Here is a 15,785-nt window from a genome sequence, read left to right on the forward strand (position 1 = left end):
AACAGAAGGGAGCAACACATGATACAGAAAGATTGTCTCTCCTGTGGCTTTCTGCTTTAAAATTCTGTGACTACTGCAGTTTTGCTTCGAAGCTCACTACAGCAGCAGGCCCTAACCCAGCCGGGTGCTTTTCCTTCCAGGCACGTTGTGGAGTTATGTATGGAGCATCTTTTGTTTTAAGACATACCATGTTTTTCATCTCCTCCTCATGAAGCAAAAAAGTAGGATATATTTGTTATCGATAAAATGGTAATTGTAGCTTGAAATTCCAGCTTTTGAAAGTAGTCTGTGCATCCTCTACCGAAAGCAGACAGCACAGAAAGCTGTCCATGTCTGGAACCTCATTAAGAAACTGGAATCTTTTCCTTGGGGTTCATGCCTACAGCTACTGATTCAGATGCACTTGAAATGTGTTTCGGGCTGCTAGTACAACACAGGGGATAAAAGGATTTGAAATTGTTTTCCAGGTATCTCACATTTCCTCCACCCAACTACCTTCCAGGCAAACGCTGTTTATAACTTGAGGAAGAGCTATATGAAACATAAAATATTTAGTTGCACATCAGCCTCAGATATTTATAACAATCAGCAGAAAATACAGTAAGTTCACCTACGCAGTGATGTGCTCATTGTCCTCAATGAGATGTCAGTTCAGATTTGGTTCATCAGCTTAATTTTTAAAGAGGATGCTTTTAAAAATCAAAGCACAGAAATACCGCCTACTTTCTTAATTGTAAAAGTACCCTCCAAGTCTGGTGTGCACTTGTACACAAGCTGTATGGGGGCAGCGTTCGGCTCAGAAGCCTAATTCAAGTCACTCAGTGACACCAGTCAGTAACCCAGTGGAACTGGGCTGTCACGCTGCAATATGGAACCAAGAGATTAACTCCCCCTGCAGCCCCAACCCAGCCTTAAACCAGCCTGAAGTGAGTTAAGCATCTGAAACAGGATTACTGTAAAAAGTTATTTTCTTTTTTAGCTTATCATACCAGAGAGAAGTTACCATCATCTTCACTCTAGAGCTGAGGCACCTGACAGGATGGATAGATGGAGAGTACTTCATCCATGTGATTCAAACAGGATGCAAACTGGAGTCAAACAGGACTCCTGTTTTCTCTCGGAGTAACGTGTTATTTATGAAAATCTTCTCAAAAGCTCGTTGCAAATCTTGTTAGAAGTTTAACGTTGAAGTTGATAGGCCTGTATGTGTGTGCAGAGCAACCATGCAGTTTGTGACCCCTGAGGAGTGATGGCTTGAAGAAGTTCATTTAAAAAAAGGGACTTTTTTTTTTTTACACTGAACACCCTTTGCATCTTTGCTTTGACCTTTTACACAACCTGTTCATTTTCTGCTATCCCTAGAGCAGATGAGGAAGCACGCTATGCCGTGCTAGGGAAGGAACTTCTCTTACTAGATGCTTTTTCCTCCAAAAGATGGGAGCTGTAGATGTTTGAGTGCCGGTTTGTCCCTCCCTGCTCGGCTCAGGGTGTAACCGCGAATCCGCGTCGGCCCCGGCAGCGCCCCGCTCCTGTCAGGCGGCGCCAGCGGCAGTTTTAAACACTATTTATTCACAAATTCGCCTCTCCCAGCGGAAGCGAGTCTTTTTAAAACGGCCATTAACCTTCACACCGCTGTTTTAGACAAGCTGACACAAAACCATGCCCGGCCCGCGAGGGTGGGGGGTGTGGGACAGCCCCGCCGCGCCGCCGGCTGCGCTCCTGTCCGCACCGCTGCGCATCCCAACACCGGGCGGCCCCGGCCCCCCGGGTAGGGCTGGGCGCGCCCCGCCGCCCCCTCAGGCCCGCGCCGCTATCCTTACCCGCAGCTTGTCCCTGGCGCTGAGACGCCCCGGGTGGACGAAGGGGTTGGGGACGGTGGGCGGGCAGAAGGACTGCTGCCTGGGCAGCGGCAGCACCCGCTGCGCCATGCTCCCGCCGCCGCGCACCGCCGCCCCGGGCGATTGCGCATGAGCCGCCGCGGGGGAGGGCCGCGGCACCCCCGGCCCGACCCGGCCCGGCCCGGCCCGGCCCACCGCGCGAAGCCCCGCCTCGGGGCAGGCCCCCTCAGGGCAGGTGAGGGCGCGCGAGCCCGCCCTCGGTCGCCCTCCGTCTCGCAGCGTGTCACCTGAGGCGACGGGGCTGAGGCAGGAACAGCTGAGGGAGGTGCCGGACGTCCCTGCCAGCTGCCATGGCCGGCAGCCCCGGAGCCCTGCCCGCGCTCACTACAGTCATGTACACCTCCCGTAAATGCTGCAACGCTGGTCGCTGAAGCCATGTTTGTTGTGTGATACCGCAGTTGTGTTGTTTATATGCGCTGGCTACTCAGGATCAACGTGGCCTGTTATCTGAGAGAAAAAGGCAAGTGTGGTCAGACCATACAACCAAATTCCTTTCTAGGAGCAGGAGGCATTTCCACCACTGCAGAAGGCCGATACAGAGTTTCTGGTCTTGAGTGGGTGAAGTGTAGAGATCCGCCACAGGCCTTCCACACCTGCTGGGTTCACACAGGGTCTCTTCCAGCACACTGGCCCTGTAGGAATGCGCCATGAGCTGCCTCTGCAGGGGCATAGCAGGAGGACATTTTTCACTTGTGAGGGTGGTGAGCCCGTGGCCTGCGTTGCCCGGAGCTGCTGTGGCTGACCCATCCCTGGAGGTGTTCAAGGCCAGGCTGGACGGGGCTTGGAGCAACCTGGTCTGGTGGGAGGTGTCCCTGCCCAGGGCAGGGGGCTTGGAGCTCGTGATCTTTAAGGTCCCTTCCAACCTAAACCATTCCATAATTCTATGACAGCTGCTGCCCCACGGCCACCTCAGGTGAGCAGGTCAAAGGCCAGACACAGGGGCAGGTCAGCAGTCCTCTAAACCACTCAATTTCTCACTGCCTTCTGCCAGTCACACACCTTCAAATGCAATGCTGGTGCTTCTGGTTTCAACCCAAAAAGAAGTTTCAGCCTGACCATATTTAGGAAAATATGCTTTTACGTTCTCAAGGTGATCCGCTACAATGGTGGGGGCGAGCTACCAGTCTCTGCACAGAGAGTGCTGGTCCAAGAGTGCTGGCTCCTGGCCTCTTACATGACATTGGTTTGGACACTTTGTTTTGTTATGGTGCTTTTCCCTTTCTCATATCTGTCCTTCACACAAAAATATTGGTACTTTCTAACACAACATTAGTCTGTATGTTGCTGCACGGTTTGTATTGCTGTAACAAAAATAATTATAAATGTCTCATAGTTTAGTTGCCAGTTTGACGTGAGTACTTCCACAAAGATATAATCAGAATTAATAAAACTTAATTATTATAAAATTAATATTTATTTGTGTTTTGCAACTGCAGGTGCTTAAGGAGTAATTGTAATGATGTATTTGGGTTAACTGAAGCCTGTGTGTAATGGAAGCTTGAGGAGTGTCGGATTTCCCTTGGCTGGTTTCCAGGGTCTCCCTGTGATTGCCAGTACTTGCAAGTAGCACTGTGCTCTGAAAAACCTGAGAGCTCCGTACAAACCAGATCAGTAGAATTGTCACAGAAAGTAAGGCTGGGGGGAAAGCCAGAGGAGAAACATCAATTCTACCTCCGTCATTCTTGACAGATGATTGTACAAGCTTTTCTTAAAACTCCATGACTTCCCTAGCTGATCCATTCCAGCACTTCTCTGGTAATATCTTGAAACAATTTTTTCTGTATCTGAGCGGAGTCTTTCTCATTGCAATTTATATCCGTTCTTGGTGCACATGAGAACTCTTTGCTTTCCTCTTTGCAGCTATTTTTTGCATGCTTGTGTAGTGTTGTGATTCTCTCAAGCTTTCAACTGTATCCTGGGCTGCATCAAAAGAAGCGTGGCCAGCAGGTCGAGGGAGGCGATGCTGCCCCTCTGCTCTAGGGAGACCCCACCTGGAGTATTGTGTCCAGCTTTGGAGTCCTCAACACAAGAAGGACGTTGACCTGTTGGAGTGGGTACAGAGGAGGCCACAAAGATGATCAGAGGGCTGCAGCACCTCTCCTATGAAGACATGCTGGGAGAGTTGGGTTGTTCAGCCTGGAGAAAAGAAGGTTCTGAGGAGACCTTATAGCAGCCTTCCAATATCTGAAGGGGGCCTACAAGAAAGCTGTGGAGGGACTTTTCACAAGGGCATGTAGTGATAGGATGAGGAGTAAAGGCTTCAAACTGGAAGAGGGCAGATTTAGATTAGATATCAGGAAGAAATTTTTCACTATGAGGATGGTGAGCCCCTGGCCCAGGTTGCCCAGAGCTGCTCTGGCTGCCCCATCCCTGGAGGTGTTCAAGGCCAGGCTGGATGGGGCTTTGAGCAACCTGGGCTGGTGGGAGGTGCCCCTGTCTATGGTAGGGGGTTGTAAATAGATGGTCTTTAAGGTCCCTTTCAACCAAAACCAATCTATGATTCTATGATTCACTAGACTGAACAATCCAGTGTTTTCAGGTTTTGTTGCCTGGGTCATAGTTTCTAGATATCTGAACATTCTTAATGCTTTCCTCTGGCCTTTCTCCAGTGAGTCCACACCTTTCTTGAGTACCCAAACTGGAAATACTACTCCCTAGGAGGACTGACCAGTGCAACTAAGTGGGCAGGAAGAAATAATTTGTGTCTAACACATAATGTTTATATATCGCTATATAGTGTCTGCTTTTTTGTCGCTAGCCTGACCCTGGGATTCACACTGTGGTACATGGTAACACTTAGATCCATTTCAGAACAAGTGCTTGTCATTTACGATACAGAGTTCTAAGAAACACTGTATTTGTCCTTACCAAACGGTGATAGTGATCTTACCTGTAGAAATGGGAAATACTAAGACATCTATCCGGCTTTACGGACATGATGCTTTTATTATGTAGAAGAATGTTTCTGGTGACTTGTGTATATGTTTGTTAAAAATGATGTTGATTATAAATATTTTACTCTACTAAGGCTGATTAGCCATAGCACCATCAAAAAAGGCTTAACATCGCAGGCACCAAAATACAAATGCAGTGCAAAAAAAGTTTTAATGTTCAGAACACATGAGAAGGTGCAGTCACATGTAATTCTTTTGTCTAAATTGATTTCACCATCTCTTTTGAATAGTAATTCCTTTTTAATCTGTGAACCTATGGTAAAATGAATATTGATCAATGGTCCACCAACACAAAGCACCACCAAACTTTTGTGAAACTGATGTCTGGTACCACTTCAGTATCTTTCCTTCACCAGAAGATGCCTACAGTGCTAGAGATAGGCATTGAGGGAAGACACTAGCATTAGCTTGCTACTAATTTTTTTTCTAGGGTGAGGCTACAGCTTCAGTTCTGCAGTTGGCTAGGAAGATGTATGCCTTCCCTGGAGAGCTTTACCCTATATTACCTTGATTCTGCCTAGAAACTCTAAGAAAATTGGCTCTGGAGCAGTTGTAGCTTTCGTATACAATCCAAGTGAATCATATTAGTGGTACATGAAAACCCAGTAAACTTTTCTGTAATGTAAGACAGGGATTCTTCTCTCATATAAACAGACGCAGCTTTTTTAAAGTTTATGGGTTTATAGCTTTTAATATAAATTATATATACAGTTTAAATTGGGCTAAGATCTTTGCCTCATCAGAGCTGCCTTTGGGACAGTTTATTTTCCCTGGCATTTGTAAAAATATACTCCAACATATCTTCTTATCATAATGATTTTAATAAAACTGTAGTAATTTCAAAGTAATTAAATTATATATCAATTCTATAATGTGTGGGGTAGACCAAGTCATGTACTGTAGAATACTGCAAACTATTTAAAAAAATCTTCCATCAGTAATCCATAATCTGAACCGGAAGCTAAAAGAAGTTGCCCTTCTTAGCATTTCCCTATTTAATTCTTCTGATTAGGGTTGTTGTCTTACCTTTATAAAAGACACTCACAAAGGCATTTTTTGATACAGAAATTGAAAACCTGCTTTGTGTTTGAATTGCTCCCTGCTTTCATTTGACAAAAATCCGCCATCTCGTGGCCACAGTCCTGTAATACACAGAAAATGCAATGTAATGCACAGAAAAGTTAGGGCAGCATCTGTTAACTGCTTCTAAGATAAACAACCTTGTCCCAAGGACTAGCTACAAAACTTCTCCATGCAAAGCACCATTCTGATTTTCCTCTTTCTTTCTGTGATATTAAATGTGAACTGCTTGTGCAAAATGAGTATGAGTAGTAGATTCCCAATGTGTTTCCGTTGTCAATTTAACTTCTTTCTTTCTTTCTTTCCAGGCCATGGTGCCCTAATGCCAGTTCAGTCCCTGCTTCGCTCCTGGAACAATGCCAACTAATGCCTTGCAAGAGGGAATCTGGGCACAGCTGACAGTTCTCTCCAGGGACCAGTGCAGCCATCTTGCAGACCAATGCACGTCGCATCAAGTTTGTCCTTCTCCACCTGGGATGGTCTTCCAGTGTTATCCTGGTAAGCCATATTCCTCCAAAGGTCTTGGTGCCTTGGCCATGTGACATACAACCTCCGTATCATGCTATGTAAATGGCTCTGTGGCAAGCTGTCACAGGTATTTTGAACTAAAAAGCCACAAACATTTTTGATAGTTGTATCTCAGAATCAGAGGAGAATCAGAGAGAATCAGAGCATTGTGCGAGGATCCAAGGAGATAGAGGCTTAGCACTAAGCAGTGTGGACATACTTGTCTCCTGGATGATGTCTGTTGTGCAGAAAGTATCAGCTGCAATAGTAAACAGAATACTTACAGTGGAAGAGAATACAGTAGAATCGCCCTGTACTGTTTCAAGATCTGTACTGATAAAGGACAAATTAAATGGCAGACCTCGGGGAAAAAAAAAGATTTGATTATAGAAAGTAGCTCAAACACACTTTACTTAACAGTCTTTAGAACTAATATCATTTTAGGATTGCATAAACGACACCATCCATGGGAATGTTCAATGGGCTGGATAACACATGGTGTACTTTGTTAGGGCTCCATCAATCAGTTTCAGTCTGCTGGGAATCTAGCTCTGCACATCCCTCAGTAGAATTTATTGGTCTAGTGTGAGCTCAAACAACAAAAGCAGTTCTGGAGTGTTCATTTCACAGTGCTCAGGTACTTGTGGACTGGAAGATGTGCTGAAAGGCATACATGTATCTGTGCAGGCAGGCACACCTGTGTGCCTCATGCATGCGTACACAAACCCAGACACACTTTCTCTAAGGCAGTTGCAGAGATATGTGTATCTTGGAGTTTTCATTTAATGTTAAATAGAACTGAAATACCCCTAAAGCTAAGCTTTCTCCTGGGTACTCCTAGAAGATGTTTCCTCTTACAGAAATTCCTTTCTCTGTCTCTTTCCTTTCTTCCCTAAAGGTTAGACTTCCTGTGCTAGTGTTATATCCTTTATATTGGTGCACATAGCATTCATGCAGTGTTTGCCTGGTAAGTTTCCAAATGATTTGCTCCACAGCGAGCTGTTTCTATCTGTTTTCATTAGAGGGAAGTTGCTGTCCCCAGTCTGTTAAGTGTGAGAATCTGGCTCATAGGTATAGGTAAAATAGTCCAGGAGTATGTCCTAGGATGCTGCACCAGAGAGGAAAACCTCACGCTAAGAGTTCCCTGAAGCTGCTTTTGCTGAATTCCTTTCTCTTTGCACTGCATAATGGACAGAAGGCAAATAAAATCAGAGGCAGGAACCTAGTCACTTCAGGTGGCAAGTCATACCTGATAATGACCTCCACAAAAGGAGGCACTTAAGTAAATGATGAGCTTTTATGTTGCTAGTCCCAGTGGAGTAAGTAGGACTTGTGTTAGATTTTGGTCCTAGACAGGCAGATAGATTGCTGAGCTAGCTCTGTTACAAATTAGGAAAAAAATAGCATTGGGTCTTGCTGACGCTGAGTGAAAATAAAGGTAGTATTAAGGAATCCACTGGGTATGTCCCCTTGGAGAATCCTCCTCTAAAAGCTCCTCAGTTCCTCACCTGAGCTGGCTGCAGAACTGGACAACTCGACAAGAACTTCTCTCTGTTTCTCTGGGTAAGGAAAGCTCTAGACTGATGATGGGGGATCTCCAACTCCCAGTGCTCTCAAACTGGCACTTTCCCTGATTATTGAATTCACTTGAAAACAATAGAAAAAAGTAGATTTACAAGAAAAAGAGAGACTCCAGTGAATTGTGTGGAATGAGATATAAAATTAGCTGGTTGTTTTTTTTTTTCCTTTGAACTGAACCCAGGAGCCTCAGTAAAGTTTACCCTATTTAAAGCATTAATTAGGGAGCTGACTGTACATAAAGATAAAACAGAACTCTTAAAGAAGTCTCCAGGGACTCCAAAAAACCCAGTTTTGTCTACACGAGGCAAAAGAATTTTAATTAGAAGAAACTGAATTGAAGTGAACTGATATGAGCGACAAAAAGAGAATTTATCCCACAATGTATTCAGGGAACATAATTGAATGTTCATTAACTAAGAGTTATATACTGACTGTTAATGAGCAGAAATGAATATGTATTACTTCTTATTAAGCTGGAAATGTATGGAACTAATTGCATTTAAATATAGTAGCTATAAAGCTGTGTTTATTAAGTGTCACTACTAAAAATGGGAAAGACATAGGTGAATTTGTATTCTTTACTGCAGTATCATTTTAAATATTTATTATGCTAACTGGTATTAATACATAGCTTTTCATGGAAATGGTTATTATGTTGTGCTAGTAGGACTTGGTGATGCCTTCATTTGGATAGCATTTATGCTTTGTTTGTTGTAAATTAGGGAAGGCAGCATAACCAAGACAGAAGCTCTCAGATTACTGTAAGAGAGTGTTATTCTTGCTTCTCATAGTGAGAGTCCTCTGTTGTTCATGATCAAATGGCACTTGGCTTCTTGGTATTATGGCTTGACAGTAATCTCAGGAGAGAGTTTTGGTAAAGTTTCTTTGCTGAAGAGGTACAGGAGGAAGCCATCTTGTTATTAGATGTTGTGATACAGGAACAGAATTAATTTGTATTAACACAGTGCATGTGCTGTGCATGCACCCAGGAATGGCCTATGCCTGCCTGGGAAAGCCTACAGTTATGTGATAGACTGCCTCTAAGAGGAAGCTGGTAGCAGATAGCGGCCACTTCATCTCATGAGGGGACATAGAGAAGCGTGAGGGAGTAAGAAATCACAGAATTGTTTAGGTTGGAAGGATTCTCTTAAGATCATTTAGTCCAGCCCCCCCCAGTGTTAGTAAAGGGTGCATGAAGAAGGGCAAAACAGAGGGAAGGGATGATGTAGCTGGCCAGAGACTTAGGGCAAGGCGTGAAATAGAAACCCTGGTGTCCAACAGCTGGTACCGACCCTTGCTTTCTCTCATCTTTGGAGTTTTATGAGATGAGGGCTGGTGGCTTTGCCTGAACATTTTATGGCTTTTACCATGATTTCAGTAGTCTCTTGGGAAAGGAGAGGGGTAGGAGAGGGAGAGGGAGAAGGAAAGGAGGAACAATACCCTGAGTGGGTGCAGAGTAGCAGGGAAGAAATAAGTGTCACAAAGAGGAAGATGGTTAAAGTTAACTCTGTAGAGGTCTGATGGATTCCCAGTGTTGAGTTAGCCTGTTTTCTTCTGGAGCTGCTTTGGAGTGCTGGACCAAAACACACCTAGTTCTGACTCTGGGAACTTCACTGGGGTCTGCAAACAAAATTGGACTTAGATCCATGAGTATTCATTGCAGCTGAAAGGCCACCTCTTCTCCTGTATGGTAAAACCAGATGTTTCCATCCTCCTTCTCCCTTTAGAAATTGAAGGATATTTTGGGACCGCAATCAGGGGGTATTAGCACACCTTTGTGCTTGTCTGTGCCTTTTGAAATCAGTGCTGTAGGCAGCGATTTCGTGGAAGTTAGATTGCTGTCTTCCTACTTAAATGGAAAAAATATCTTGTTTGGTCTGATCTGGATTTGATTTATTTTTAATTTTGCAATTTATTCTTTTCTCATAAAATTCATATAGATTATTACCGTTAACCAGTGGTTCTACCTTTAGTAATCTGAATTTATGTTTATTAATCGTACAGATACCTCTTACTACAGGATTCTATAGTAGCAGCAAGAATTGCATGTTTATTTTCTGAAAGATTGCAACTTTTTTCCTATTCACAAGAGGGCGATAAATCCCTAGTCATCTTTATCCAAACTCTATTAAGTGATCAGTATATTACTGCAAAATGTCATAAAAAGCAACTTGCTGTCAGATAACTGGTGTATATATATATAAATATCATGACTCCTTTTCTTTTGTTTTATGGGAAGTTTAGGCCAGGCTACGTTCATTTCATGCCACCGTAGATCTTCTTGTCAATAGAAAGTAGGTATGGAAAAGTTATTTATAATATTCCCCCCACTACAAGTGCAATTGTTTTCTTTATGGTACACTTACAAGTATTAAATTCAGATGAATGTCAACTGCCTCAAATAATGTGATTTTCTGCATACTCTTTGGGAGAATCTCCCATTGCCTAAAGGCTGTTGTGCATGTTTATTTATTGCTCATAGTGAAACTGTTTCTTTGTAATTGGAATTTTCCATTTCTTAACTTTAATCCTTTGCTTCAATTAACGTATCTCTCCTTTTGAACCTCCCCTTTAAATGCAATGTTATTTCATCTAAAAAACCAGACCACAACTTTAAGCTTTTTTATGTTGATAATATCAGTATGGGAAGCTCCCATTAGCACAGCGATTCCTCTATTTGTGTAGATAACTTTGTAATTTATTAGTACACTATTACATTTTAAAATAATTAGTTTTATTTACTTTCACATCCATTGTCTCTCTTACATAGTTTCTGGTTTACACTTTATAGTAAGAATAACTTCAGGAGTTTTACATGGAATAAGGAATAAGGGAAAGAAAAAAGAACAGATGGTTTAGCATACTAAATTATTTTATGTCTCTGTTGATGTTACCTGAGTTCATTCCAGCTCCTGTGTTTGAAGGAGCTGGATTCCTTCCAGTTCTAAAGTTCCACAACCCAGCCCATGCAATTTTTAAGCTGTCAGTATTAGAACATATTCTTAATAATTTATGGTGTATTATGGCCTCTGAAGAATGTTTTCACTCTGTGTCTTAATATGAAAAATAAATAAATGCCCAAAGTCTCTAGCAACGCACTGAGGCATTCACTCAGGGTGTTAGTACAGCATTCAGATGAGTTTAAGAGCCTCAAATGTTGTTACTTCCAATATATCCCTTAAATAATAAGACAGGTACATGATTCTTGAGGCACTTTCTACAATCTGAATGGAGTTGTGGGGCTGTCTCAGATGGCTGAGACAAGATCACCTTTATATTGTCTTTCAACAACTTCAGCAGGCTTTGGTTGCAGAGATGGAGAGTCTTGCCTGGCCCCTTGCCCAATCTTTGACTACTCCAGGCCTGTGGTAGGAGGGAGCTGCTAGAAAGCAGGGCTACCCTTAGCTTATTTCTTTTGATATTATCTTACCTGTGACAACCCTCACAATTCCCCCCCACCCGCTCCTCACCACTGCAAAGGCAGAGTTGTCCTTGAGCGTAGCACCAGTTCCCCTGCGCTACTGGCAACTGTAATGCAAACAGGAGCATGACTGGGCAACCAGTGGAGCTTGGAAGAGATGCTGACTGGAGTTTTTGGCAGAAAAGCTTTATCTTACTTACTTTGTTGAAGTGAAATTAGCGTCTGTCCCGTTCCTTTCATAATGACTAGACAAGGTCTATGGCCTCTTCACTGTTTTTTCTGAACTCCAAAGCCAAAGGGTTTTAATGGGTGTCTTGCCACAGTCAGCAGTTCCTAGGTTGGGAGCTCCACTTAAAACACAAGCTCCTTCACAGAGATTCTGTCAGTACAGTCAGGCATTTGGGCTGTGGTAGTTAAGACCAAAATTGTAGTTAGGACCATGTGAGTGTGTCTGTTGATTTACCATCAGCTTTCGTCCGGACAGCAGCAGTTCTGTGTGCTTTATTAACATTTCCTAACTTACTTGGCAGATGCAGCCCCAGTTCTGCAATGCATCCGAGGGTATGAAAGTCTTAATAGGGCAAATTCAATTGTAAATGTAAATTACTCACTGTAATGTATAACTCATGTGTATCCAGCTAAGGAAAATAAACCCTTCTTACCACAACTATGCACCCTCCAGAACTCCATCCATATGTCAGAATGATACTCAAGTCATATTTTTGTCGTATTGTTTAAAGTTTTAAGTACACCACAATAGTAGGAGAGCAAGTATGCAGACGGGCCAATTCTTTTTATATATCTGCTAGAAATAAAGAGGAGTTGAGAGCGAAAAGCAAGAGCAAGTAAGGCATTTCCAACCAACTCACTAACTGTGATTCAACTTAACGTTGGTAACTATAATTAAGGGGGGAATGGAAGGCATGCAATAAACCTTTTTTATCTATCAACTGTAGGAAGATGTCCTCCAACTGCAGATAATTTTGTTGAAGCCTATGGGCTTCTTACAGTGGGTAGGATGAGAAAATCAAGAACTTGCTTTAGCAGTAGAAAGCTGAAGATTCAGTGGTATCACTGACTGAACAAAACCAGCGGGAAGCCTAGGACACAGTGTGGGTTGTGTCAAACCACAAAGTACATTGTACCTTGTGTGTTGATGTAAGCCTGCACACAAGCAAAGATTGCTAACAGGTAGCGTCTTTGCTCAAACAAGTTTCTGGATACATTTTTAAGTGCTAACACTGAAGCCATCCTAATGCCATTAATAACACAGGTGTGGCTGCAAGGTCGTAAGGAGAGCAGCAAAATTCAGGCGTGTGAGCTCAGTTAATGCTAATGTAATCTGACCTGAACCACGCCGTCTTTTCAAATGCTGCAGATTTGTTGCTGATGGTGAGAAAGCTAGGTAATTTAAAGCAAGACCTGGAACTTCCACTGTTTGGTAGTCAGGACGCATGAAGAGACATGGCAGTGTCCCTTCTACACAGGTACTCACAGACAACATTGATACAACATAGGGACCAGCCTAGGATTTTGCTATGAAGCACATAAGAGAGATGTATTGTGAGTATTGGAGTACAGATTAAAAGAAATATTTTTTTGAAGGAAAAGCGGAAACAATGATAGTCTTACAGAAAAGGAGTAAATGCTAGGGAAAAGGCTTGATAGAACTTGGTGTTTTCAGGGGCCTGCTGCTGGTTGTGCATTAAGAATAAACAATCTGCTTTTTCTGCTGACTGTAGCCAAAGCTGGTGGCAAGCCAAAAGGCAGGGGAAGGTCTGAGGAAGCGCATGCGTGTAATGGGGAAATTTCAGATGCTGATTACAGGTGCTTTGCCCAAGCATTGAACTCCTTATTTCAAAGATTTGAGCCTGGAAATGTGCTTTAGGATTATAAATGCTGCCTAAGGTCTATGCAGCTGGCTTGGAGAAGTTTTTGGACACTGGTATATGAAGCAAGTTCAAGAGACTGCGATTGGGCCTTGAACAGTAAAACAATAACCTCTTTTTCTTCCGTGGAATCAGATCACAGATGCGGATGTTAACAAAGGATTATGGAGCTGTAGCTCAGTCCTCATAAACAGAAATGGTGATTAGTTACAGAGACTTGTGAGCTTACTCCTTCCCAGCAGCAGAGGGGCATGGACCTGCAGGGGCCGGGTGTTGGAATTTCACCCATGCTTCACTGGGCAAATGACGGCAACTCTGTGCTGGTTTTCCAGTCTGTAGTATGATGTGGTTATCTTACTGAAGGGATTGAAAGGCATAATCAATTGTCAAATGCACTGAAACAGAAAGTGCTATCTCAGTGCAAAGTGGTTTTATCTACTGCTGCACACCCAAAGGACTTAATTTTAAGGTGGAGACACATTTTTTTAATGCCTGTGATTTGTAGTGAAACAATCAGAAATAATAAAGCCTTGGGTTAGTGGTGTGGGAACCTTGTTGAGGTCAGTGGCAATTCTGTCACTGATTTCAGCAGGAAAAGGATCAGTCCACTTTATCAGGTAAATACAAGAGTTTCCAAAACTTAAGGATCTGGGATTTTTGGAAGGTTAAATTATGTGGTGCCAGTCCTTACCCTGGCAGTCCAATGGTTCAGTATAGACTTTTAGTGTCAATTAATTACTTGGGGATTTATTAGCTCGAATTTTTAAGGAAATTCCTAGCTTCATTGCTGTCTACAAACAAAGCAGGCAGAGCGAAGAACGTTTGAATAGGCTACGGATTTTGGCAGAAAGCGGACATAAGATAAAGTATGTTAATTGAAGAAAGGAAGGTGATTTGAAAGGATGTGTGCCATTAAAATGTATCATATGATCCATGAAAGAAGTTACAAATAAATACAGTGTGCCACTGTTGTGAAAATTGAAAAGTGACAGTAGATGGGGAGAAAACAATAGAAAGAAAGATTAAAAAAACACCACAAAAATAAACCGAAAAAGACCTTGTGGAGATTCACCCCAATATCAATCTAGTTTAAAATGTACTCATATTTGGGAGATGCCTCTGACAGTTTTGAAGCCAAACGAGAAGCATAGCTTTTGCTCTGAAGAATTTCTGAGTGTATAGATCTGCTAACCATTTATATATCAAAGCAGTCACCAAATGGGCCGGAGAGGCAGAGCAACAAATCATTTCCAGAAGCTGCCATTATCAGGATTTAAAAGTAATGTTAATCTCAGTGTTGCTACAAAAGTGAATATCAATGTCTGTGTTTTAAATAAAATCTGATTTTGATTTTGGTATGGGGATTTAGAACTCCTTAGAATTGGTCTTGGAAAACTGTGCTGTAGCCATGTCAGCTGGAGTCTTTTGACATAAATGACAGAAATCTGGAAAGTTTTCTAAACTATATGTAATGCCTTGTTAAATCACGATGCAGTGCTTCATCTGACCATTGAAGACCTGTATAGTAAGTAGAGCTAACAGACAGGTGCACAGGTGACTTTCTTATTAAAAATCAGAATATCCCTCATTTATTTCTGATGTTTTTCTAAAAGATTTGTGCTTCCAGATGACTTTATGCCTTTGCATCCATTTCTTATTTTGGAAAGGAAGATCTTTTAATAATGTTTATCATCAACCTCTCCCACCCTTGCAATTTGCTGCTCTAGTAAAAGTGCTGTTCCTCTGCAAAAGCTCATAACGTGCTATATGAAATGTCAAGAATGATAAAGCAAAACAAAGAACCTCTGGAGGAAAATGTGCTGCCATGAATATCTGAAATCTACTGAATCACTGCTTTATTATACTTAAATTTCAATAAACGCTTTTCTTAAGAGCTTGTGTTTCAGTAGGCAGGGAAATGTGTTTTCTATGTAAATAGCAGTGTTTGCATTTTCTTTAAAAAATGTATTCTCACCACAGTGGTAAATCCTACAAGCAGGCTAAAACACAGTTTAGGCTGCGAGATATGGAATAAAATCTGAAACCTCTCTCTGTGCTTGTTGGATTGCCATTTGTGGCCATAGAGCAAGAATACCGTAGAGAACTGATGTGCACAATGTTTTTATGTATGTTCAAGTTTAAAATATAATAGAGAAGTGAGGAAGCCCAAACCCTCAAAAGGGTGCTAATAAGCTCATTTTGCGTCTTCCTTGTTTTATGTCTTGCTCCAGATTGTATAGCTTCACTCTTAGCAGAGAGGATATGTCACAAGATTTATTTCTGAGTGCTTATCACTCCTTAGTAGAAAGCATTTAAGTTTTTCCATAAGAATGCTTTCTATTCACCTCTTCCTTCATAGCATTTTATCCACTTTACCCTGAAGTATCACTTACAATACTGTTCAGAGGTTGGCAAGGGTTACTGTAACCATTAATGCACTAAAATTGGATGCTGG

At 42.4% G+C, this 15,785-nt stretch overlaps 1 protein-coding gene across 1 annotated transcript in view; it reads right to left on the reverse strand.

Moving 5' to 3' along the window:
• Positions 1 to 2,032, reverse strand: part of LPCAT2 (lysophosphatidylcholine acyltransferase 2) — a 32,728-nt gene extending 30,696 nt beyond the window's left edge. The window contains exon 1 of the mRNA XM_063334314.1: positions 1,821 to 2,032. Coding sequence (XP_063190384.1) covers positions 1,821 to 1,928 — 108 coding nt within the window. The 5' untranslated portion in view covers positions 1,929 to 2,032. The remainder of the gene's footprint in view (positions 1 to 1,820) is intronic.
• Between the last annotated feature and the right edge of the window lie 13,753 nt (positions 2,033 to 15,785).

The sequence above is a fragment of the Chroicocephalus ridibundus genome, chromosome 4 (genome assembly GCF_963924245.1).
Source record: "Chroicocephalus ridibundus chromosome 4, bChrRid1.1, whole genome shotgun sequence".
NCBI classification, from domain to species: domain Eukaryota; kingdom Metazoa; phylum Chordata; class Aves; order Charadriiformes; family Laridae; genus Chroicocephalus; species Chroicocephalus ridibundus.